At 38.8% G+C, this 25776-nt stretch overlaps 1 protein-coding gene across 1 annotated transcript in view; it reads left to right on the plus strand.

Annotated features, from left to right (window-relative positions):
- The window catches only part of PIEZO2 (piezo type mechanosensitive ion channel component 2), a 235025-nt gene that overhangs the window by 135846 nt on the left and 73403 nt on the right, over nt 1-25776 (plus strand). The window contains exons 7-17 of the mRNA XM_053989372.1: nt 650-818; nt 5856-5969; nt 7058-7096; nt 8433-8574; nt 8903-9036; nt 11132-11368; nt 16359-16482; nt 18032-18279; nt 18944-19092; nt 19841-20014; nt 23254-23295. Coding sequence (XP_053845347.1) covers nt 650-818; nt 5856-5969; nt 7058-7096; nt 8433-8574; nt 8903-9036; nt 11132-11368; nt 16359-16482; nt 18032-18279; nt 18944-19092; nt 19841-20014; nt 23254-23295 — 1572 coding nt within the window. The remainder of the gene's footprint in view (nt 1-649; nt 819-5855; nt 5970-7057; nt 7097-8432; nt 8575-8902; nt 9037-11131; nt 11369-16358; nt 16483-18031; nt 18280-18943; nt 19093-19840; nt 20015-23253; nt 23296-25776) is intronic.

Genomic DNA, 25776 nt, shown 5'->3' on the forward strand with positions numbered 1-25776 from the left:
TTCTTCTTTTTCTTCCCTCAATTATTTGATTATCTGAAACAATAACCTTTCTGAATATTTTCATTTTTTGTTCACCAAAGCTATGAGTTCCATAGAGCCCTGTATGTTTTTGAACACTGGCGTTATTAGATAATTTATTAATAATATTAGCTTTTTAAAAGAAAAGACCAGTAAACTGTTCAGTCTGCCAAGAAGATATACTTTACAGCTGTGTCCTGGCAGGGTGACTGAAATGGTGTTACACATCAGTTTACTAAATCTCTCTGAAATGTCATGTTGCTGTGATTTGCCAAATGGACTTGCAGCCAGATTTTCTCTTCCCCACTGTCTGTAGCTCTTGATCTACAGGGCCATTGCAAGTTTTCTCATTGAAAATAGTAGATGTAGATTTCTCATTACATAGTAGATGTAATGTTATTATACTCCTATTTTTTCATGTTGAAAAGCAATTGTAAAAACCCACTTCTTTTGACTAAATATGTGGAATGAAAATGCTCACTGCATTTTAGATGTGATAGCAGGTGCTATTTTTGAACAGAGCAATTGGTATTAAACACAAGCAAAAGTTACCCTTTGAAATATTTTTAAACATTTTTAAGATTTGATGTTTATTATCTAATGTGGCTGCTTTGGTTTTTTATATTCACAGGTTGTTCGGTGTCACTTCTCTTACTCAGACAAACTGCTCAAGCACTTGGATGATCATCAAAAATCAAGAGTTACATTGGTATCACCACGCTAACCCAATCTTACTGCTGGTGATGTATTACACCCTCGCGACTCTCATTCGTCTCTGGCTGCAAGAGCCCATTGAAAGGGTAACTTCCTTCTCTCTTCCCATGACTAATGGCTGGGAGAGTGGCCAGGGCAGATACTCACTAAGAGAGGTGCAAAACTTTAGGAAAATTAAGGGAAGACAGCAAGTACAAGGTGGTACTTTGAATTTGGTCTTTTCACTAAGTTTGTCCAAGAGTCTGATCTAACATGGGTGTTGTTCTTAAAATCATCAGGACAATTATGCAAGGAATGCAATGGCAGAGCATTAATTTGATTTGGAAAGCAGGTATTGATATGCAGTAGCTAGACTTGATTGACTCAATGATCTTAAAGGTTTTTTCCAACCTGAATGATTCTGAGTCTGTGATTCAAGTTTAGGTGCTATCAAGTGAAATGCCAGCACCTAAGGCTTGTCTTCCAGAACAGAGGTAGGATTTTGGCACAGGATACAGTAAGACAAAACACATATTTGTAATTTTATCACAGATACAGAAAAATTTTCTTAAAACCTTTCCTCCTGTGTTCCTGAGTGAAAATCCCAGCTTTCATTTAAGAGCAAGAGAACAAGGAGGAAAAAAAAGAAAAAGGCAAATCTTTACTTCTTCCAATTTCAGAGGAAAATGGGTATATGGGAACCCAGAGGTATCTTAAAAGCTTAGAAACTGAAAGTATAAAAAGGATGATCCTAGGCATTACTTATATTAATTTCCTGATCCTCAGAGGCCTGATGTGAGTTTTTGAGTTGAGGTTTAGTAGTGCTGTAAACCACAATGAAAATACTCATGACTGTGCCGTGAATTAGTGGAGTTTGTAGAAGCAAGTAAAAATGTTAAAGGTTTTCTTATTTTAAGGGTGTTTCTTCATATAATGGATAATGTAACCGTTTAACATTTAAAAAGGCAGTCAAAATACATCACTTCAGAACTGAGATGTCTGGAATTTGGGGATTATATATGGCTTCAAAAGGTGTACGATGCCAGAGCCATCACCTTGAGCTATTAAAAAATTGTGTCTTAAGTTTCCAGAAATCTTAATACTATCTTTTCTGAAGTCATATCATTGTGATCCAGTACCCTCTAGCATTGGGTATTTTAAGGGTCTTTTTCCTTTTATTTTTTCTGCAGCTGCAGCTTCTGGAAACTAGACTTTTCTTTTCTTTTTTTAAATGAAACATTATATTTCCAGATAATAATATGATTTTAGCACTTGGGCTGTAACTAAAACTTCACATCTCACAAACTGCTTAGTAAAACCATGAGAACTACCCACAGAGGAGTAACCACATGTGAAATGTAGTTAGTGTGAGCTGTGTGATCTCAGCGAGTCTGGGAATTGATTTCCAGTACCTGTTTTCATCCAACAGTCACCATCTAAAAGTTTGGTGTTGGACCTAAGTTAGTTGCTGTGCTTTTTCAGTGGAGAGAAGTGGGTCTTTCTGTCTAGGAGAGAGTGAATGCTGCAATTTCCTACAGGGAATTGAGAGGAACTATAGTGGTCTTGCCTGCAGGTTTTTTTTTAGACTTCTTGTGGTGTCTGAGATAGATATTCCCATAAAACACTAAAACCAGTCCTGAGAACTGCCAACAAGTGAAATTAGAGATGCTTTCCAGTCAATTGAGCTAGAGTAAGTATTAAAAGACATTAATTTAAGAAACACTGATGTCAAATTCATGGCTACATGAAAGGCAATACAAAGTCTTGGCACTCCCAAGGGAACTTCAGATGCCAGGGAAATGATGCTTCCCTCCAAAGATAAATGGATACTTTGAAAAGGGAACACTGTAAAGGAAGGAGTACCCATGCATTAATGCTTATTTTTGATGCGCAGGATGTTAGTGATGCAAATGTTTGTCATTAGAAAGAGATGCTAAGATTTGCAAAATTTACTGTATTTTGCACACATCCTCCTTATGGTTGGTTTATTTTATTTTTTTTTTCTATATGCATTTTGGTTTTGTTTAGTGGTGTCATATGTAGATCAGGATAGATGGTAGACTGCATTCTCCGTTTTTTAAATAAAGAAATAATTGCATTCTAGGTTTCATTGAAATGTTTTTAAACTTGTGTAATTGTGGTGCATTTGATTCATTATGGAACTAAGTATATAACCTGCCTTTTCAGTCTCCAGTGATTTCAAAGTTACTCTGTATTTAGGATCTCACTACTAACCTACCTGAAGTTTAATAAATGGCAAAGACAAAATGCTATGAGGCGTTTAGTGTAAATAAGTTGTTCTCTATATACTGCTGTCCTGTACAGTAAGAAGTGGCTCATCCTAGGAATTTTGTTCAAAATAAGCTCTTGAACAAAACCTGTTTTGAACAATACAAGAAATAAATACTTTTTAGTCTAAAAAGGTTGCATAAGCTAAATATAATACTGATGTAGCAGATGCTAAAAGCAGAGTAAAACATGTAGACCTGATGGGTTTTTTTTTCTTGTGTGAATTACACCTTGGGGTCCTCTTGCGGATAAAATTCCACGTGGATGGCAGCAAGAATTGTCTTTGAGACAGATGTTCTTGAGACTGTCTTTAAATGCTGCAGGTGATGAGCAATTTTACAGAAACTCCCCCCACTTCAATCTTGAGTTTCAGGGTTCAGTTTTTTTACGTGTGCACCACAGTGCCAAAGTATGGCATGCATGAAATTTCAGTGTATGCTCTCCATATGTGATTCTGAATGGATCTTGCTCATGCAAAGTGACTGTGGCAGTCAGTGGAAGATTTGCTTTTCTTATGCTTGCTGTTTTGGATCCTGACTTGTTCTAACATTGAGTCTTGTGAAATTCTACCTCTGCAAATAAGAAAAAGCAATCTGTCTCTGGAGATTTCAGCTCACAGTTGTAACTGCTAGTGCTGAATATGAATAGAGCCCATTCATTCTGTGCTGTGCATGGTAAGGAGTAGTACAGGAATTAGCAGAGCTACAGCAGTTGAAAGTAGAGTCCTGTTGTAAAATTTTTATAATTGTTTGAATTAAAAGGTATTTAAGAGTTGCTGAGGAAGAACTGAAAAAATTAGGCAAGTCAAAGGACTCTCACAGGCTGTGCTTGTGTGACTAGTACCGTGTTTTCTGACTTTTCTTCCTCTTCTGAGAAAGAGAAAACAAGATTTCCCACCCTTCCCTGTTGTGTCTAAGGCTAAAAATATCTTAGTAAAATAATTGTGTGTGTCTTAGGTCTTTTGTATTGTTTTTGTCACCCTGGTGCCAAACTAAATGCCTTTGATAAGCAGTTCTTTATGGTTCATATTTATATTGAAGTTTCAAATGGCAGTGACAAGTATTTTAAGCACAGAATCAGTTTATTTCATCTTACAGTTTTGCTAGGAATGCCCTTTTACTATCAAATATAAATATACAATCATATGTGAAATGTGCTACCATTTCCTCTGAGAAGTGAAACTAAATTAATAATCATTGCTTATCTAAGTCAAGTAAAAAATAGGACCTTGCTGCTAGGAATGGAATGAGGAGAGTTTCAAAATAAGCCAGGCTGTTTGGATGTCCTGTTCTCATGGGCAGCTTTGCAGACCTCTGCCCAGCACCCTGATTTATTCTTCTGTTACATCAGAGGATTTTGCCTAAGCAATGAGAGCAGTTGCCACCAGCAAGCTGCCGCTCAGGAGGCACAGTGCAGGAAGAGCTCTGGTAGGGCTCAAAGAGAAGTGTAACCTACTGTGGTTTGCACTCCTCCTCAACTTAGAGATAACATTTGCCATCTCAGGTGGAGAAATAAACCACATGGATTAGAGACAATCACAGAGTCACAGGTCAGTCCAGACTGGAAGGAACTTGGGAAGATCATGTGAAGCAACTTCTTCTGAGAGCAGGGTCTCAGATTAGATTTTCCAGGGCCAAATCTTGCGTGGTTCATTGTTCTCATGGTGGGAAAAAAAAATTTAAAAAAAAAATTTAATACTCAGAAGGTGTTTCCCTGAAGCAAATTATGTCCTTAGCCTCCTATCCTACAACTATGCTTCCCTGTGGGAAGACTACCCTTGTCTTCTCTAAAACGGTAATTTTTTTGCTGTAAATTGGGGAAAAAACCCTGATTCCTGCATCCTTCAGCCTCTAATCATCTTGACAATTCTCTGTGGGATCTTGTCCAAATTTTCTGTGTCTCTCTTGAACTGGGGATGCCAGAATTGTGTTGCAGGTATGGCCTGACACTTGCCAGGCACAGTGGAATAATCACATCTCTTGATCTGCTGGCAGTACTCTGGCTGATGCAGTCCAGGACGTGTCTGCCTTTTTTGCTGCTGGAGTGCAGTCCACTGCTGGCTCTTTTTCAGCTTGCAGTGCACCAGAGCCTATTCCACAGAGCTGCTTCCCACACAGTCAGTCCACAACCTTTACTGTTATGTGGGTTTATTCCAGCTGCAGGACTTTATCTTTGTTCAACCTCGTGAAGTTTTTGGTGTCTCATCTCTGGATGATGAGTCTTTCTTCTGGCCCATTTACCTCCTCCCAGATTACAAATTTTGTCATTCACAAATTTTGTGTGAGTGCAATTCCATCCAGGTGGTTTTGAATAGGACTAGACCTGGTGCCAGTCTCTGAGGAACTCCACTCATGGCAATCTACCTTTTTGTATTTGAGCCATTACCCTACTTGGAGAAAGGTACTTTAGCTAGTTCCCCACCCATCTTGCGTTCCATTTGTCCTTATCTTACTGGCTTGTTGGCAAAGACATTATGGAACAGAGGTCAAAGATGCTGAAATATCTTACACTGCCTTGAAAATGAAACATTGTGCCTTGTGGATTTTATATTTTATGTATTTGTATATGCTTATGGTATGATTATATGGTAAGCTAAGGTAGTACCTGGAGGTCTGTGTAATTCTGGTGTCATATAACTAGCAGTTATAGAAAAGCTCTGTCATTGTTTCTGAAAATGTCATCTCAGAGTCATCTACCATAAACCAAGTGTATTAGCCGCTAAAAGATGCTTCAGACATGCTTTGGAGAGGGAACACCAGTTAGGGGGGAATTTCAGTTCCTCTGCTAAGATTGTATTTACAGAGCTACAGCTAGTGCTGTCATCTGTTGTCATTTAGCAGACACCTGATGAAGAGAAATCTGTCAGCAGGGAAGATGACAAAGAAATTCCCTGCAGCCCAATTCCAATGACAGCGGAGAGGAGACGCAGTCTGTGGTATGCAAGCCACTATACAACTGATGAGAGAAAAGTAAGACTGGAGGGGGAAGGGTCTCTGCACTACACAATTACTTTGAATTAATGGAAGTGGTGTTACGTAGCTTGCAAGTAGGATCTCCACATGTGAGAGATCTTATAAATCAGATAAAATATCTGATTAATATAAAAATCAAGGCTGCATGGCAGAATAGGATTGGAATTTTGTTAAAATTAATGAAACAAAACAAGGAGCCAGTGTAAGGATGTAAATGAAAAGCACACTCTATGTTTTTGGCTTCCACATTTAAGAAGTGTAGGACTGGGCTTTTGGCTTGGGGCCATTATATTTGGGCAAACCAGCTAGAAAGTCTGTCAGGGAGCTAAACCTGGTCTAAAGATCTGATCTGCCTTGTAGCTACTAATTAGCACTGTCACTGGTGAGTGGGGACTGCCAGCTTATCTTTTCCTAAGCGTACTGGTGTCCTTCTTGAAGATTCAAAGCAAAGCAGTTTAGGCAGCTGTGTAAAATATCCTGGAAGGGTCCAGCTCTCTACCACCTGTCTGTACCAGCTGCACTGCAAAATTTCATTTGTCGAGTTATTGTCAAATTTGGGACATATGAGCATTCTTATATACTCAAGCCACATATACTCAAGCCCCAAAAAACCCTCTATAATAATAGTAATGGGAAATGAGCTGGCAAATGCATAAAGTATCATATTTTATATTTGCATCACCATTTTATTGGAACTATTTTTATAATTGTAGTAATTCTAATGATTGTTTAAAAACTTAGTTTTTAAGCATTGGATCATTAGAAAGACATTAGAAAGCAGTTAATCAGTATAATGCAATACTGATTAATTCTTTGATCTAGTATCCAAAATTTCAGTGCAACATTCTCAGTTCTGGTTTAAAAATTCACAGGAACATACAGTAAAGTTATGTCAATGCTACGGCACACTGAATATAATTTTATGGTATTGTACAATTCTGCTGACTTTTTAAGAATTCTTTCTGAATTTCTTAGTGCAAATCTGCAAAAGTCAGCACATATGCTTGCATGTATTCAAGAAGTCAGACTTACTAATGCTTGAGCCGTGCTTCTATAATAATTTGTTCTTGCATTGCTTTTTGCAGCTTCTGTCAATGACCCAAGATGAATACAAGCCATCGGATGTTAGTATACTACTAGTCTTTGTAATTTTGCAATTCTTCTTGATATGCATAAATACAGACAACAATGATACATACAGATAAAACCTTAGATGACATTTGTAAAACTTCTAGATTTATGGTTAGCCTGCCATTTACCATATAATCTTGATTATCCTAAATGTAATTGTCTTCTGCTTCCTTAATAATTTCCCTGAGAAACCATTGATTGATCACTTGAAATTAAACTGCTTGTAGTAGTACCAACTGGCAAACGATCTTTGCTATTTCATTGGGTTTGAATCAGATATGAAAATATGCTTTCTAATGCAAGCCACCTTTAAATTTGATTTAGTTTCTTTGCTATATTTTTTTATTTCATTCGTGTTGGAATGCTGAGGCCCTTAAAGCATGACCGACAGCACATATGAATTCAATTTACAGGTTACAGAAAATCCAAGTCTTTATTTGAACAGACAGCAAATGATCCATTTATCTTGACTGCTATAGACCTTAGCAGACTCTGAAAGCAGAAACGTCCCCTCTGTTTAGCACATACAGAAGAATGGAGATGAAGATGAATTTTAGGAGCATTCATAGCCTAATCTAAGCCTACTCCATAGTCTGGACTTGGCGCAGCTGGATATGACTGAACATAACCCAGATACTGTTCTGAAACAGTTCACAGGCTGTTGCACATGCCTGTGAATAGTTTTGACAAGAAAGATATGCTCCTGTCTCACAGCCTGAGCAGAAGTCAGTCTTGAGCATGTATTGCCATCACTAACCCCACTGCATGTGGGTTATTCTGCCAATAGGAAAGATACTGGTGGTTGTGATTGCTGGAGCCTTTATCCAAACAAGCACAAGGGCTGAAACTGAAGTCACAAAAATAAAACAATGAAATAGTGTTGAATTAGCACTACCAAGTGACAAAAATGTGCCATCAATAACAATGATTACCACAAGTGGTTTCATTAACAGCTGCAAATATAGATATCACCACTAATAATTCAAATTGGAAAGTCATTTATAGCCATTATTTTAATAACTACTGGAAATAATTAGATGTGAACTGAAGTCTGAAAATCCTGATGGTAGTAGTTTGACTAAGAAGAAGGATGAATTTTTCATTACTTCTATTGGTATGACATAAAAATCTAACAATTAATTTTGGAAGCTGTTCTGAGTTATTTTTGCATGCAACACGACTATAACATACCAGTTTCTTGGAAGTAACTGCAGCTGCTTGCTGACCTCTTTTAACACTGGCACTCCAAGAGTAGAAAACACAGAAGTAGGAGTCCCAGTCCTCTAAGAGCCACGGTAAATGCAGTGCCTCTCTCCGGTGTCCTGGCAGGTGCTGCTGGTAACAGTGAATGGGAACCCTGCTGACTATCACACCATCCACCCTGCACTGCCACTAGAAAATGGTCCAGCCAAAGCAGACATGTACTCCACACCACAGTACAAGTGGGAGCCCTCGGATGGCTTGTCAGGTAGTACATTGCCTAGGAAATGTCATTTTTTTTCCATGTGTTTTTCTGATACTGTATCTCCAGTCACTGCCTCTGGCATTTCTTGTCATTTTGGTAAGCTCTGTGGCCTGTTAAAGTTAAATAACTGCCGTCACCTTACAATGATGGATGCCCATACGGCAGTTTTGTAAACTGGGCTGTAGGTGTATACCATCCAAAATACTTTGCCTACCAGCACAGTGATTTGAAGTAGCCATCAGAGTGATTGCAAGCAAAGTAATTTCAGGAGAAGATGCATGTACTATCTTTACACCAGCATGGATTGCAAATAAGAATTTCTTTTTCTACTTAGAAAAGGAAGAGGAGGAGGAAGAAGAAGAGGAAGTTACTCAGGAGGAAAAGGAAAATGTTAAATTACATGCCCTGGTCTCTGTGTTTCAATTTATCATGAAACAAAGCTACATTTGTGCTCTGATAGCTATGATGGTAAGTACTAGCAACAAAAAGAATGCTGTTGATTTTATGGAAGTGTCTTCTCCATGCTTTTCTGAAAGTAGTCTCATTGGTTGATTTTCAGCAAGTCTTTGTATGAGGCTTAAAAAATACCAAGATGGTGTCTGCATAATTTTGAGCCTATTTTAGGTTATTAAAGCATAATTCCCAGGCCTTTAAATAGGGCAGCACACTTCCAGGACTGAGAGCCCCAGGCTTTGTTGTCTCTTGAATATCGGAAAACCACTGGGTCTCAGTTTTCTATTGATTCCCAAGCTTCTGCACAAGCAGGTTTGTCACATGTTTGCACCACTCAGAAATTTACCTATAAAATTAATGTATGTAATACTGATATAGAAAACTGATATAGAATACTGATATAGTAAACTTATAGTTCCTAATTCAGGCTTTGCATGCATCCAGTGATCCATCTCTGAGAAGAAAGGACCTGTAAAGCCTGGTTTCCTGTATTGACACAGAAAGATCTAAAGGAAAATACAACTTTGTGCCAAGGCAGGGTTTCGTGTTGTTTTACTTATTACCCTTCATTCTCTTTTTCACGCTGTTGCTTGTTTTTAAGCCTTCTTGTTGCAAATACTTTGAGCTGCAATGTACCAAGGTTTCCACATAATGATTAGATGTCTTTCTATATTCCCAATGCAAGCTTTGCTTTTACTGTTTTGGAGAAGTTTCAACTATGATGAAATTAGCCATAAAGCTTCTTGGCCCAATTTTGCATTAAAAATGGTAAAACAAATTACCTTGGCTGCCTCTCGTTTGCATAAAGTTTCAAACTTTATTGGCTGTCTTTTAACAGAAAAAGTTTCCCCTGTAAATAAGGCAGTCTCCTTGTGCAAAGTACGGATCTGGATTGATGCGTTCTGAGATATTAGCAAGTAGTTAGTTATTTTCATATTGACACAGTAAATTTTTCCTATTTTTTGAACTCATGTACTTCTTGGATCACAGAATGGAAGGGATCTTAAAAGTTATCTAGTTATGTGGTTCCAACCCCCCTGCCTTGGGCAGAGACGCCTTCTACTAGACCAGGTCTGCATTTCCCTTTTAATTAATTCCCAGGGTTATGTCTCTCAATATAAAAGGAGACAAAATATTTGAAGAACTTACTTGTAGTTTAATGCTAGCTTTTATCTTCATGACATATTCTTATTTTATGTGATCCAAATTAATTTATGAATTTATTTGTGGTATGCTCTGATGGAAAATCCGTTTTTACTACAGCCAAAGACAGCTCAGTGCAAGCTATTTTCTCATATGAGGATGAGAAGTAGCATATCAGTGTTTTTCACATACCCTTAAAAGACATAATTTTCTGGAGGGCTAAACTAACTTGATAGAAATACTCTTAATATTTAATAATTTTTTTAATGCTTTATTGAAAGTTATTCCACACTTATAGCAGCATATATACAGCTAAACTTAGTCCTTAATCAATAACAAAATGTAGATAAAAAACACTTAAACCCCCTAAATCCTTTTCTTCAGTATTTAATAGAGATGTTTTCGAAAACAGAATTCTGAAAGCTGTAGAAAATGTTCTGTAGTTGTGAGTATTCAGGTAATCTACCACAGTTACTGTAGATTAAATGTTCTTCAGGTTGAGTGGGTGCACACCATAACTTTCCATTTTAAACTGATTCCACAAAAGCTAGAGCAGTATTGAGTTAATGCTGTTTTGTAATGCTGTCAAAGACCTTCAATGCAGTACCCATTGATTAGGTTTTGCCATTCCTACTCTGAATTCTTTGTTGCTGTTTTGCAAGAAAAAATTCTGTGCCCAAACTTTATTTTCCATCTCTTTTAGTTTGGTGTAATGAGAAGCAATGAGTCTGCTTACAAAGTGCAGCTAATGCATCAAGGGTTTACCCTCAGAATCTACTTTCTGCATGTTCTCCAAGGGGTTTATTTTAGCTGGTCCAGTAGGTGATTAATATGGGTGAGAGTCTGATGAAAATGAAAATATGCACTGAGTAGAGAAGTGTAAATGAAGTGTAACTGGAAATCTGTATCTGTGTTGTTCCTGAATGCATCTGTGGACATTTTTTCCTCTCTTTCCTCCTTCCACAAGGCATGGAGCATCACGTATCACAGCTGGTTGACTTTTGTGTTACTTATCTGGTCTTGCACATTGTGGATGATTCGGGACCGAAGGAAATACGCCATGATCAGTTCACCATTCATGGTTTTTTATGGAAATTTACTGCTAATATTACAGTATATATGGAGTATTGAGCTCAAGAATGATGAACTTCCTCAAGTATCTGGTTTTTTAAAAAGAAAGGAACCTGGGGAGCTGGCATCGAAGGTAAGTGTAACAAACGGCTGAGATTTATTTATGAAACCATAAAATATAATGTGATAAAAATATGGATCTCTTGACATTTCTTTAAGAGTGCATCCACAGTATTCAGTGTGACCACTTTCAGTAGCAATTCTAAAGTAAAGGGTAAGTCATTAGAAAGAGTATTCAGAAAACTGCTTCTTGCATATTAAGCTAATACTAGAGCAAATGGTTCAGACATCTTTTAGGTTTTCATGATAATTCTGTAGAAAATATTTGGTGGATTGAAATTGCTCACTTGTTTGGTTTTATAAACCGGATTCAAAACCAGATGTTATTTGATTCACTAGATTAATACCCATGGGATGTCAGATTTGTCTGTGACTATGATGGCAACTGGAACTGTGTTGTCATTGCAATTACCAATACTACTCACTCCCTAATGGTTTGGCACAAGCAGCAGCACATTGCTGTGGCTGAGTTTTAATTCTTTATCCTTACACCTGACTCAGCATGAGTTGAAATCCATTTTAGGTTAGAACCAAGAGAATTTGCTGACCCCAGTGCATGATGGATTTTTTTCTTTAATGTCTTGAAAATGCATTTTGTTCTGCAAGTTTGCTCCTGGAGAAGGGACTGAGCAAAAATAGGATGTTTCTTCCTAGAGCACCCAAGAGGGGCATCTCAGGGAGTGCATCTAGTTGGCACTGCTCCCCTGGTGCTAAGTGGATCACTTCCCTTGTGACTGCTAATTACAATTTAAGTTGATTCTGTACATCATCTTCCTTGTTGGCAATACCCTTTTGACAACCATTTCTGGGTCTTTAATGCATTTGAAAGTTAGTGAGTGCTGTACTATTTCTCTTGTAAAGGTAGGGCTAGTTTGGTAAGAGGGAGAAAGCTCAAGGGGTTCTGAAAGAGAAATTGTACAATTTTTTAAAATGACTTCATGAATCTCTAAGGAATTTTAACTGTCTTAATACTTCATTGCCTTTGATATTATTTCTTATTGGGTATATCACCGAATATCTTGTCTAAAAACAGATGCTGTCAAAAAAGGAAGCTGATATGTATATATGGTGATCTGGCCACATCCATAAAGCCATTAGGTGTTTAGTGGGTTTTTTTTAGCCTGAATTAAATGCACTCCATAACTTTCACAGAATCACACAATAGCTGAAGCCAAAGAGACTTCTGGAGGTTATTGGTCCAACTCTCAAGCAGAGCCATCTAGACTTGATTGCCCAGGACCATGCCTAGATGGCTTTTGAATATCCCTATGAGTGGAAACTCATCCCAGGGCAACCTGTGCCAGTGCTCAATTATTACCCTCACAGGAAAAAAAGTGTTTCCTGATGTTCAGGGGGAACCTCCCATGTTTCAGTTCATGCCTATTGCCTCTGGTCCCATCACTGGGCACCACTGAAAAGAGTCTGGCTCCAACATCTTCACACCTCCCTTCAGATATTTATAGACATTGAATGAGATTCCACCTGACATTGTCTTTTTCATAGGAGAGATGCTCCAGTCCCTTCGTGGCCATTCAACTGGACTCTCTCCTGTACATCCATGTCTCTTGCACTGGGGTGACAGAACAGGACACAGCACTCAAATTGTGGCCTCACCTCACAGTCACCTTCCTCAACCTGCTGTCAACACCTCCTAATGCAGCCATTAACATTCTTTGTCATAAGGGCACTTTGCTGGCTTGCTTGTAACTTGTTATCCACCAGGATCTACAGGCTATTTCTGCCAAACTACTTTCCAGGTGGTTGGACCCCAACACCTAATGGTGCATGAGCTGGTTCTTCCTACCCAGGTGCAGGACTTTTTACTTCACCTTGCTGAATGCCCTGATGTTCCTATCAGCCCCTCTCTCCAGCTCCCCTCTCTCCTGCCTGTCAAGGTCCTGCTGGATGGCAGCATAACCCTCAGGTGAATCAGCCACTCCTCCCAGTTGTGTGTTATCAGCAAACTCGGTGAGGGTATACTCTCCCCCACTGTCTGGATCAAAAATGAAGATGTTGAACAAAACTGGGTTCAGTATTGACCCCTGGGGCACATTGCTAATCACTGACCTCCAACTAGGCTTTATGCCATTGATTACCACCCTCTAAGCTCAGCTGTTCAGTCAGTTTCAGTTCACCTCACTGTCTGCTCATCCAGCCCACACTTCATCAGATTCCTCTGACCACCTTATGGGAGTTTCTGTCTGGAGTCTAAGTAAGAGACAGTATCTGCTGCTCTCGTCTCATCTACCAGGTCAATCATTTTATTATAAAACTTTATGAAGCTGGTCAAGCATGACTTCCCCTGAGCGGATACACTCTGACTATTCCTGATGGTTTTCTCATCCTTCCATGCCTGGAAATGTTTTTCAGGATTTGCTCCTCCATCACATTAAAATCACAGAATGGTTTGTGGTCAGCAGGGACCTTTCAAGATCATCTAGTCCAATCCCCCTGCCATAGGCAGGGACATCTTTCACTAGATCAGGTTGCTCAAAGTTCTATCCAGCCTGATCTTGGACACTTCCAATGAAGGAGCATCCATAGCTTCTCCATGAAGCCTTTTCCAACATCTCACCACTATCACCCTCCCAAGGATTGAAGTTGTCCAGGCTTGATCCTTCGTCTTGAACTTCTTGAAGATAAGAGTGACATTTGCTTTCCTTCAGCAATTCTCCCATCACCACATTTGATGAAAGGTCATTGAGAGTAACCTCTACTAGTGACACCATCCAGCTCCTGGGCTCATCCCATCAGGATCTGTGCACTTATGTATGCCCACTTTCTTTAAATATTCCCTGATCCAAGCCTGTTCCACCAAAGGAAGACTCTTCCTTGCTTCACACTTTTCCAGGGTCTCCAGGAACTGTGTTTCCTTAAGGCCGGTCTCGCTAGCAAAGACTGAGGCACAGAAGGCATTTGGTACCTCAGCCTCTTCCATGCCCTGTGTCAACAGGGCCCTCGCCCCAGTCAGCAGTGGGCCTGGATTTTCCCTAGCCTTCCTTCTTCTGCTGAGGCATGTACAGAAGCAAATCTTGTTGCTCTTGACATGCCTTGTCAGACCCAGTTTCAGGCCTTGACTTTTCTAACCATGTCTGTACATGCATGGCCAGTTTGCATTCCTCCCAGATTACTTGGTCCATCCTCCATCCCCAGGCAGAGTCTATGCATTCCAACTGTGTTGCTCTGCAAATCCCAACTTCACCTCTACATCTTTCTGGCCTGTGCTTCCTAAAGAGCCTGTAGCTCTGTATTGCAAATATCCGAGGCAGCACACCTATCTCTCTCATCCCAAAAAGACCACATCCCTGCACAGAGATCTCTAATTGCTTGGGTTTGTTCCCATGCTGCAGGGCTCAAGTGTACATGCACTTCAGACGGGCACCAGACATACTGTTTTCCCAGAAAGAATCTGGCAAGTTTCTCTCTAAGGCCGTGTTGAATTGCTTTGCTTATATACAAATGCTTGCAGTGACCCTGCATAAGCCCTGTTTTGCTGATTATGTATTTCCCTTTGTTCACATCACCCCTTTGCTTGTTAGCCTTGTCCATCAGTCTCTCTTTAGTAGTTTCTTTACTAGTAACTCTGTATCCCCCTTTATTCCTAATGTAAAGTCCTTTGAATAATGATTGAATTTAAATGAAGACTGGATACTGTATTCTGTATTCTGCAGAAGGAAGAATAGAAGTGTACTGTAATTCTTTCTGCATAAGTTTCTGCATGCAATATGTGTTTCCTGGTCAAAAATGAGATTAAATCTATACTGTAAAAGGTGGCTAAAAGCATTTCTTTGGTCTGCAACCCTTCAAGACTTTTCTTAGAGCCAGCTCTGGCTCTGGAAATACCAAGTAGAACAAGGGAGTAAATGAGGCAGGAAGTCAGAGCTAATCACTGCTGAAGAAAGTCTGTATTTTACAATATCAAAGGTTTGTGTTGCAAAAGCCAGAGCTCTAGGAAGTATCTGGGGAAGCTGTGACAAGTCACACAGGCTGACAGTCTGCTGCCATGGCTCAGTGTTAGCAGCAATGTCAATAAAAAATCCATCTCCTGGGAGCAATCCTTTTCCCCACTGTGCATTAAATAAAAAATGCATTGTACCACTGGCCTTACCATTCTATTGTGTGCAAAGTATTTGGCTCTTATGTGCTTCCTCTTTGAAATTTTGTTCTTCTAGCTATGTAGTGAAATAAGTCTCCTTCTACAAAGGGAAATTAGCAAAAACTTTGTAGAAAGCAAACATAAAATCAAGTGTGCAACAACAGGCATCATGTTGTTTTCTAAATTTTGTCCATCTCTTGGAATTGCAAGCTGTTGAATATAGCTTTTTGCAACACACAGAATTGCACTCTTCATTAAAGAGAGACGTTTATTTCTAAGGTATCCTGCTGTTACTGAATTAACATCTCTTGAAGGTCTTAAAAGAATTAAGAGCTATCTCAACTCTTGTTACTGTTACAAATGCAAGGCATATTCCATTTACTGGATCTTCTGTAACTGCAAGACATACAAAAACAATTTATTTTTAAATTAACTGTGTTTAAGCACCTGAAGTAACAAACCTCCTAAATAAAAATATTTATGATATGCAAAACCATGATAATGACAGTACACTCTTGCATGTGCTTCTTTCCTGAAAAAAAAAGGTAAAAAATGAACAAAAAAACAACAAATGGGAATTATATCAATCAATGCATAATAAGAAGATCCCTAAACTTACAAGGCAATAGTTAAAATCTGAGTAAAATGGGGTAGGAATAGATGTATATAAGTGAATACCTTTAAGAAGTGGAAATGTGCAAATGAAGCAAAACTGTCTGTAATGCAGGATGTTTCCTAAATAGCATAACTTGCCATAAGATGCACTTTGACACCGGTGCCATCGCTGCCATTTTCTGAGAGACAGAGAAAACAAAGGCATGCAAAATTTGTGAAAACCTATGCTTGTATCAGTAGGACATAGGATATACAATTAGTCTGTTGGTTTTGTTTTGATTTTTGTTTGCAGATTCTTTTCACAATTACTTTCTGGCTACTGCTTAGGCAACACCTCACTGAACAGAAAGCACTTCGGCTAAAAGAAGCTACTTTATCTGAGGTCAAAGTTGGAAGTGAAGAAGATGAAGAAAAAGGTAAAGCCAGATCCAATTTAGTCTCCTTCAGTCATGATAGAAGTTCAGGTTACTGAATGCTGAAAGTAATTAGCAAGGTATCTGTCATTAGCTAAGAAAGACATTACAAAATCTATGTTCAGCTATCTCTGAGATATAGAAGTAAAACACTTTTGAACTTTAGAAATTCATATAAAATGTTTTTACTGGAAAGTAATAAAATCATTCATTTTAGAAAGATCATTGAACTTTCAAATGATCAGTCTACTGCTGTGTTCCCCACTCAACCCGGGGGATTAATTGCCCTAAAGTTTAACCACAGGAAATAAGTTTACCTAGGAAAAGTTACTAAATTCCTTGAAAGTTGTGTTGCTACATAAACTCTTACACAGACACAGAAGTTAAACTACAAATTTCAGTGGAAAAAATAAGCATATGTTTTTTCAGTGCAGGGGCTCAAGCACACCTGAGAGCAAAGTTTACTTTCATAGATTCAGCTTGCCTAATAACTTAGTGACCTGTTCTTTCTTTTGCTACTGGACATATGTTCCTCCAAACATTCCTTGCCCCCTCTCTCTAGATGTTTAACTGAAAAAGTTCAATGCACTGAAATGGTAGAAGGTGAGTCCTAGAAGGAGTGGTGTGGTTCTGTCTCTGATTAATTACAATCCTTGTCTCAGTAAGTAAAACATCTGATCAGTGTCAAAGCTGTACTACAAGGATTTCCAAGGCAAGAGCCTGAGGAGGGGGATGGTGAGTATGATGAAAGGAGTGGGCAAGCCTCTTGATGGTGAAGTTTCAATATTGCTCTCAGTGGAAAGAAAAACAACTGTACTATGGTTCTGGCAAGCCCTGTTACCTACATACCTGCACATGTACTTGCTGCTGGGGGTCACTTACCGTGCCCTCTATATACCTCATAAGGTTAATAACTGGGGAATCTTGGCCTCTTCATAGGGCCAAAGCAGCTTTTCTTTCCTGGCCCAGATGAAGCACAAAATAGGGTCTTTTTTAATGGCAGTGTTAGTGCAGCATTTATATTTTTTAAGCTTCTTTGAGTTTGTTAATGTTTTCCCTTGCTTGTGGTTTTTGAGGATAAACACAGTATTATCTAAAGGATGAAACTCAAGACAAGAGGCTCAAACTTAAGATGAGAGTTTAAACTCAAGAGGTTTCTGGTGGTGCTGGTGGTTTCTTCGTTTTCCAATTTAAAAGGTTGCTTACTTGAGAGTATAGGAGTATATGGGAATTGTTTTGGCTATTATCCATTATGCAACCCTTAAGCTCTAATTTTCCACTACAGCTGCTGGCATTTCAGACAAAGCGAAGGTGGGTGTCTGGTAAGGATGTATAGCCATGTGCTCTATGGCTCCAGCAGCAGGTTTAAGCTCATAAGAAGTTAAAACCCGTTTCCTTGCTCTGGAGGCATGCATGATTAGGAATTACAGTCTCTTGTGAATATTGAGTTTTGAGTTTCTTTGTTGTGTGCAGAGATTTTACTTTCCACCCATTTAAATTCTTACTAAAAGTCCCCAGAAGAGACAGGCCAAATCTGACTCTGTATTTGCAGAAGAGGAGTCGCAAGAGGGAGAAGTGTCAGAAGAACAGGAAGAGGAGAAGGAAGAGGAAGAGGAGGGAGAGGAGGAGGATGAACAGGATATTATGAAAGTCTTGGGGAAGCTGGTGATGGCTATGTTAATCAAGTACTGGATTTACGTCTGTGGGGGCATGTTCTTCTTTGTCAGCTTTGAGGGTACAATTGTCATGTACAAAATCATCTACATGGTACTGTTCCTCTTCTGTGTGGCCCTCTACCAGGTAAGGGAGAACTGTGTTAACTGAATTTTATCCTTGAATAGAACTGTTTGTACTTTTAGCTTGGTAATAAAGTAGCTCCAAATAGAATTCATGAACAGTGAACTTGTTCTTTAGTTAGACACAACAGAATAAGACCATTTGAAGGGATTAAGACTAATTTTCCTCTGGTTTTTGGTTATAGCGACAGTCGACAGTCAAAGTGCACATAAATTAGATACAATGCACACCTCTGCTCTGCCATGCCACTTCACCATAAGCTTTGGAACCTTTGTGGAAAAGTCTGAGTCTATGCACATTCTTCATGGCCACCAGTATTTTTGACAGCTGGTCCACACTGCTTCCACACCCCAATGAGCATGGGAGTTCCTCTCTTCCTGGACTTTCATCACCTAATGGTGATGAAGTTAGCTGGCTGAAGCTATGAATTTGTGTCTGTGGCCCATGTCTCATCAGACAGTTTTGCACAAAAGTCTTCAATGAATTTGCATAAGTTGTAAAAACTGTCTCAAAAATCTGTGCTTGCCACTGGATGATCATTGCTTACTTCAGACCAGCTGGGAAAAATAGTGCTCTTTATTCTTGTTCGACAGTACAATGTTGTCAATATTTCTGTCAGTGTCTTTGCCTTCAGCTTGTGTCAGCATCTTTAGTGTGTGATTTTCAGGTACACTATGAATGGTGGAGAAAGATTTTAAAGTACTTCTGGATGTCAGTGGTTGTTTACACGATGTTGGTACTTATCTTCATCTACACATACCAGTTTGAGTCATTCCCTGGGTTGTGGAAGAACATGACAGGCCTGGATGAAAGGAAGTAAGTGGTTTTGATTAATTTTTTATTTGTACCTTTTATCTGAGTTCAGTGTGATGGAAGGATCTGAAAGAAGTCTTCCTTCTTATGGGAGAAAAATGTCATGCAGCCATTCTCAGGCATAGCTGATTTTTGGCACTCAGTTATGAAGCCGTAGATTTATTGGTGTAACCATAGAAGTGAGCAAGACCAAGAGAGGAGCTCAGAGTTGTATTTTCTCCAATTGGCTGCTTAGACCTTTGGACTGCTTCTGTTCTCAATACAGTGCCAATACCTCTCTTCACCACTTTGACCATAAGAACCAGATCCAGGGAAAGATTAAGGGTAGATCTGCAGGAAGTTTGGAAGTGATGAAGGTGAACCTGCTCTCCTGCTAATAAGGAGGATTGGGATTCTTCATCCTTATGATGAGTTGGGTATTTCTCAAGAGGAGCTTACAATGGAAAGCATAAGCAATATGAGTGGATTTCCAGTGCAGAACTTTCAGTCAGAGAAAACTCATCTGATTCAAGAGATCTGTGGCAGGGTTTGTTCATCTGATTGTATTTTTACAGTACCTCTCTACATTAAGGAGTCTGAACACAAGATACTTGCATTGTAAAACTTGCTAGTTTGGGAGAATTTTAGAAACCAAAACCACACAAAAAGTACCATCCTCTTATTTTCTATTGCAAATAATATGTAGAAATGTCTCATGGAAAGAATATTTTGTGTGAAAAGATGCCTTAGTGGAATACTTTTTTTTTTCCAGACTAGAGGACCTTGGCTTAAAACAGTTTTCTGTGGCTGATCTATTCACACGCATCTTTATCCCCACCTCATTCCTACTGGTGTGTATCTTACACCTTCACTATTTCCATGATCGGTTTCTGCAGATCACTGATTTAAAAGCTGTAACCAGCAAACAGGACAACACTATTTACAGGTAAGAAGCAAAGTAAATGGAACTATTGATTATCTGTATGGAAATGCTATTTCTCACTACCTTGTAATGCTCACTTTTCAGTAGATGTTATTTGCCTTTGCTATGACTACCTGGCTTGAAAAGAAAATGCAGTGTCCAGCACCCCACTACAACCAAAACATCTGTCTCTTCCCATTTTCCCCTACATACTAAACTTTTTCATTTTAAGATACAGTTTCAAAGGTACTAATGGCATTTATATATTTATTTAATTGGCTTTGACCTTTAGGTGCTTAATTACTGTGTGTTCCTGTCAGTAATAAGAAATACAGCTGTTATTTTGGGTCACTTCTTTTTTTTCAACATCTATTTTGAGGGCCACAGGAAGATTTGGATATCTGTGGAAAACACCACATCTGCATTGAACAGTTAGGCCTTTTTGTAAAGTTGAACTTCAGAAATGGAAAAATTCCGAATTTGTGGTTTCTTTTCATAGTACTGACCCTTGGCTATGCTAGGCATTTGGTGATTTCATCCAGACGTTCATTAGCATTTTTTCATGAATCTGGGACATCACTTTTCCAGTGTTCAATTCTTACATATCTTCTGTGTAAAAGCCAATCTGGCCTAGGATCCTGAGCCAGGAGTATAAGAGAGAGAAATGATTTTGTAGTACATAGTGTTATATTATGCAATGACAATTAGGTTCATTCTTTGAAGAAAACAATTAATTTAGACCCACTTTTAGAATGTTCACCTGTCTAGTGATGAGTGTATCTCAGCTGCACTTCTATGAATGGGGCTAACTGCATAACACCACATAGACCACAGGGAATAACGAACGCCACAGGGAATAATGCCAGTTACTTAACAGGGAATTATGTTCTAGGTTATGCAAGATTTAAAAAGCATTTCAGGTATTTTTCATACATTCAATTTGATATGAAGCTGCTTCACAGTATATGGTACAAGTTTGTGCCATGAGACTAAGCTCCAGTTTTATGGAATGCTTCCAGTTTCTGTATTTGAATAATTGCTAAGACCAGAACAGATCAAACTTGATAAAATTTCCTAATAAAGATGTGGGGGGATTAAACTTAACTCTTAAATGCCTGTCCATGTAATAACTCTCCTGTTGCTCTTCTTGAATTGCTAAATGTGATGGTAGATTCAAGGGCACTTTTGTAATGGCCTGTGAGCAAACTTCCCTTGCCCACAGTGGACTTTTGTGCAGCAGTAGGTACATGTTAAGATCTCAGAATTGACCAAGTCCTGAAAACAGAACCCAACTATGTGTCTGAGCTGAAATGGGGTTGTTCCTGGGCTGAGGCATTTGGGAGAATGCTTTACAGTTTGCAGTAACTCCACAAGCTCTCTTGCAGCCCAAAGTTTGCACTTGTGCTGAGTAACAAAGGAAGTTTCCACCTCCCTTCTAATGTGATCCAATAGACATAGAATAAAAAGAAAAAAACCCTGAGGCACTCATAGGATTTTGATGGGTTCACTTTGCCTGTGCACCTGCTACTTGAAAATCTTTCCATTACACATGAAAAATACAAGAATGTGATACAGCTTTCCAAATGGTGGCATGAAGAGGATCACTGTGACTAAAGTCACTTTATTCATGAAGAATGGAACTGCTGATGGTGAAGACACAAAATGTTTTAATGCATCGAAAGCAAACATTTTTGCCAGGAATAAGTAGCCTAGACATATGCCAAAAGTGGACATTCATTGTCGTATCAGGCTTTTTATTGAAGTCACAGATTAAGAGGATCATGTGATATCATCAGCTTTTTAATCTTGGAATTAGAATGCTATTTTTTTAGTCTAAATATGTACTAGATTGTATTAAGCAGTCACATAAGTACCTAAATATTTTTAACTGTTAAATTTGTCATATGTGCTACATTTGCCATTTTGCAGTATTTTCAAAATCACAAATATCACATATCTCCTTTGTTCATCCTGAGAAGCTTTAACTATTAGGACCAATACCCAAATCAGAAGAGTCTTCTTGGTTTGTACTCCTACTAACTCTGCCTGGAATATGAAAATCTAGCTCTTTTCTTCCCTTGATGCAATAAATCAAATATTGAATATCAGCTGACTTTATAGTTCAAAGTTTCATGATAAGAGCTCAGCTGATGTTTGTATTGGTGATGCATAAAGCTGGATAAGAACTAACACAATAACCAACTTCAACTTAACAGTAATGCCAGCAATAAGTTGCAGGGGCCATTAAAACAGATTCAAGATTCATATATAGGTATAGTTTTCTCTCAAAGCTACTAAAACTTATTTTTCCTTTTTGCTTTGAAGACACTAGCATTCACTTAATCAGTGTTTTACCTTTTTAAACTGCTTTTATGCTGCACCTTTGGTAACAAAAAAATTAATGAAACAGAACCTCCATTTTGAGTAACAAGACAACTCAGACCTTTTAATAGTAAACTTCTTAAAATAATCACAGCAGCTGAGAGCTGGTCATGAAAGCAATCAAGAAAGCACGTCCAGTTACTCCATCTGCCTTTGAACTGCCAGGTGTGATTACAATATTACAGTTGTGTGTAACTGAAGGGTCCTGTTGAAATTGCTAAGAATGTTCATTTATTAAAATACAGCTCCTCATGAGCAAAATTTGCAGAGTGAGTTGAAGAGTAAGGGTCTGCCAGTTGCAAAGAGAGGACACAGAAATTGGCACACTGGAATTGGCAGAGTGAGGCATTTCTCACTATTTATAAAGGTGTCAGAACTGAGTGTCTCTGTTTTACATCTGCAAGAGAAAGAAAAGTTCTCTGATTAGGACTTTCCAAACCCATTTCCTTGTTGCACCATGAATTATGCAATGGCAGAGATAAAGGTGGTGAGGTAGATAATTTCTCTGATATCATGCTCTGCCATAATTACCTTTACATTTTATTTTTTAAAAAAGAAAAAGATATTTTTAAAAATGGTGGTATTCTAAGGCTTTCTTAAAATAAAGCAGTAAAGGCTGTTTTCACATTTTGAGGACTATGAATATTATCTGGAGTTCTGACTGAAGTTGCATAGATCTAAATGTCTAAGAGTTGCATTTATAAGCTTCCTAGACTTTTCACTGCATGGTGTATGTTAAAATTTCAATGTGCGTTGTTATGACAATGTGTCATAACACACTGGTAGACAGGAAAGTGCGTTCGTTCCTATTTAACGGCTTTCTTTTCTCTCTCTAATTCATTTCCCATTTTCATCTTGTGCTTTCATCTCCCACCTCATAGCCATGCCAAAGTCAATGGCCGTGTATATCTAATAATTAATAGGTGGGTACTTCAATTCTTCCTTTCCTTTAAAATCGATATACCTTATTTTTTTGGTTACTTCTTAGTTGCCTTAAAGCAAAGTATGTTCTTGCTGTGCATTACTGTGAAGTAAGCAAGGAGATAGCGTTGTTCAGGTGTTGCAGTTTCCTAAAGCTGATGAAGCAATTAATACACCTCTTCTGCATATTTATACATTGTGAGTTTCTTCTCCCAGCTGAGAATTCTCCTAAACTTTGCCCATGCCTCAATGCAGGAATAATTGGTGCTATTTGTAATTGGCTGCAGTCAATAGATTTGATCGAGGAGGCTCGTTTATCTACCCTTTGTTTGTGCATGGAAAGATGCATGCCTGCATGCGCCTGTGTACACACAGACACAAAAACACAGAGACACACATCCCTGTCTTTCTCCAAGCATGTAAGAATGGGAATTTGAGGGCCTGTTCAGTTAAATATGTAGCATTTACACAAGTTTCTACAGACTGAAATTTCAGAGTTGGAAAGGGAACACTGAACCCACTGCATGTTGAGGCTGTTAATTCACGGGCTGAGTTGGAGGCTGCAGGATCCAAACTAGAAAAACTGCCATCATGACCATCCCTTTATAAATGGCATCTTGAAAACTGTTCTGTAAATTAGATTCCTTTCAAAATACTTGACTGGAATAAATGTGAGCTATCTTTAAGTCATCTCTGAGAACAGAAGGACTTCTGAGTTGTTGTCATTACTGAATATAAACAGAAAAACCAAGAAATTGCATTGTTTAGATATTTGTGACTACCTGCTCTAACAAGAAGTCAATTTATGAGTCATGTTCATGCTCCTTCTTCAAATGTCAGCACATAGTTTGAGTCACTATTCCTAAAAGTTCACCAGACCTGAAATCCCTTAAACACACTCCCTTGGCCTGTGTTTAAGGGAGTGGTGATGGCAAGCACCTTGGCTAAGGCAGGCAAGCCGGTTGCCAAGGCGTATGGCCAGGAGGCAAGGCGGGGCTCTCACCCGTGCGCAATCAGGAACATGAACCAACAATTGAAGGTGAGGATGAGATTTGGAATCAGTAAGAGGGTCAGCCACAGCCTGGTGAGGCCCCAGTGAGTCCACGGAGATAAGCCAGGTTTGCAGTGAAGGCAGGATCAGTTTGCATGTCAGGCTTAGGGACAGGGAGGCGTGGGAGCAGGCACAGACACAGCTGCAATGCAGCCACAACATAGCTGTGGAGGCCTCAGCATAGAAGCAGCACCCAATGAAAGGAGAGAGACCCTCTGCACCAAGGCTTCCTGGCTTGTTCAAATACCCCAGCAGGGCTTGGATTCAGGCAATATATCCCCTTAAAGCCCTGTAAAGGCACTCAAGGTCCTGCCAGTGGAGGCATGGTACTGTGTGCTCAGTTTGAGTCCTGAAGACCAAATATTCAGGAGATGGGTCACTAGGGTTCTGCAGAGCAGAAAGCTTTCTGTTCTTAAGGCTTTGCATGAAAGATACTTGAGAACATATAGCTATAAAGTTTCAAACAGTTCATAAATGGCAAAAAATTATCAAAGACAAAAGATGCCTAATAATGCATCCAATTAATTAATCTTCTGCTCTAGTAAATTGCGGATAGGTGAAAGTACTAGGAACCCAGCAAGGACCTGTGGCACATGCCTGATTTTAGTGCCACTGAAATTGCATTGTTGGCAAAAACTAGTTCTATTGGTATACTTCTCATTATTGATACCCTGTTTAATGAACCTGAGAGTAAGAAATGCTCTCAGATAAAAGCAGTAGTGGCTGTACCTTCAAGGCTTGTTGCCTGCATTATTATTTAGTTATTTCTCTCAGTATCAGAAACAATGCTTTTGTGTTATATGGGGTAATTTCCCACTAGTATGTGGCTTCCAACAATGAAGTCATATCTCACTAGCTAGTGAAGGTGTATGGGTAGCTTGTCTGAAAAATTCTAAACTAGTGAAGTTTTTATATCTAATGCTTCAGTGTTGTCAGTTACAATATAATGCGATCTCATTGTGGGGAAAAAAAAAAAAAAACAAATTGGAAAAACAACCCTAGCAATACATAAGGAAGTTTTGGAAGAAAGATTCCAAATAGACTAACTTTCCAAACAGTGGGAAGGGCATTTTATCTATCCTTTTATCTCCTAAGTACATGATCCAGTGCTCAAGCCTACTGATACCAATAAAACTAAGCCTACTGAAAACTAAACTCATGCTGAGGCTTTATCAGGTATATAAATTACATGTACCGATCTTTAGAACCCCATTTGGCTCCTGGATCTCCAGAACATGAATGGGAGTTATATGAATAAGAGAATGATGAGTCCATTCATACCAAATTGTATAGAGTTACTGTGTTTCTGTCCAGTTTACACTGAAGCAAGTCATTAAGTCCTTGATTTACATCAGTGTGAATAGATTTTTTCATTATAAAAGTCACTTGGGAAGATACCTCATAAAAATCAATGCAATTGCATATATACAAA

This window comes from Vidua macroura, chromosome 1 (genome assembly GCF_024509145.1).
Source record: "Vidua macroura isolate BioBank_ID:100142 chromosome 1, ASM2450914v1, whole genome shotgun sequence".
Classification (NCBI taxonomy): Eukaryota; Metazoa; Chordata; class Aves; order Passeriformes; family Viduidae; genus Vidua; species Vidua macroura.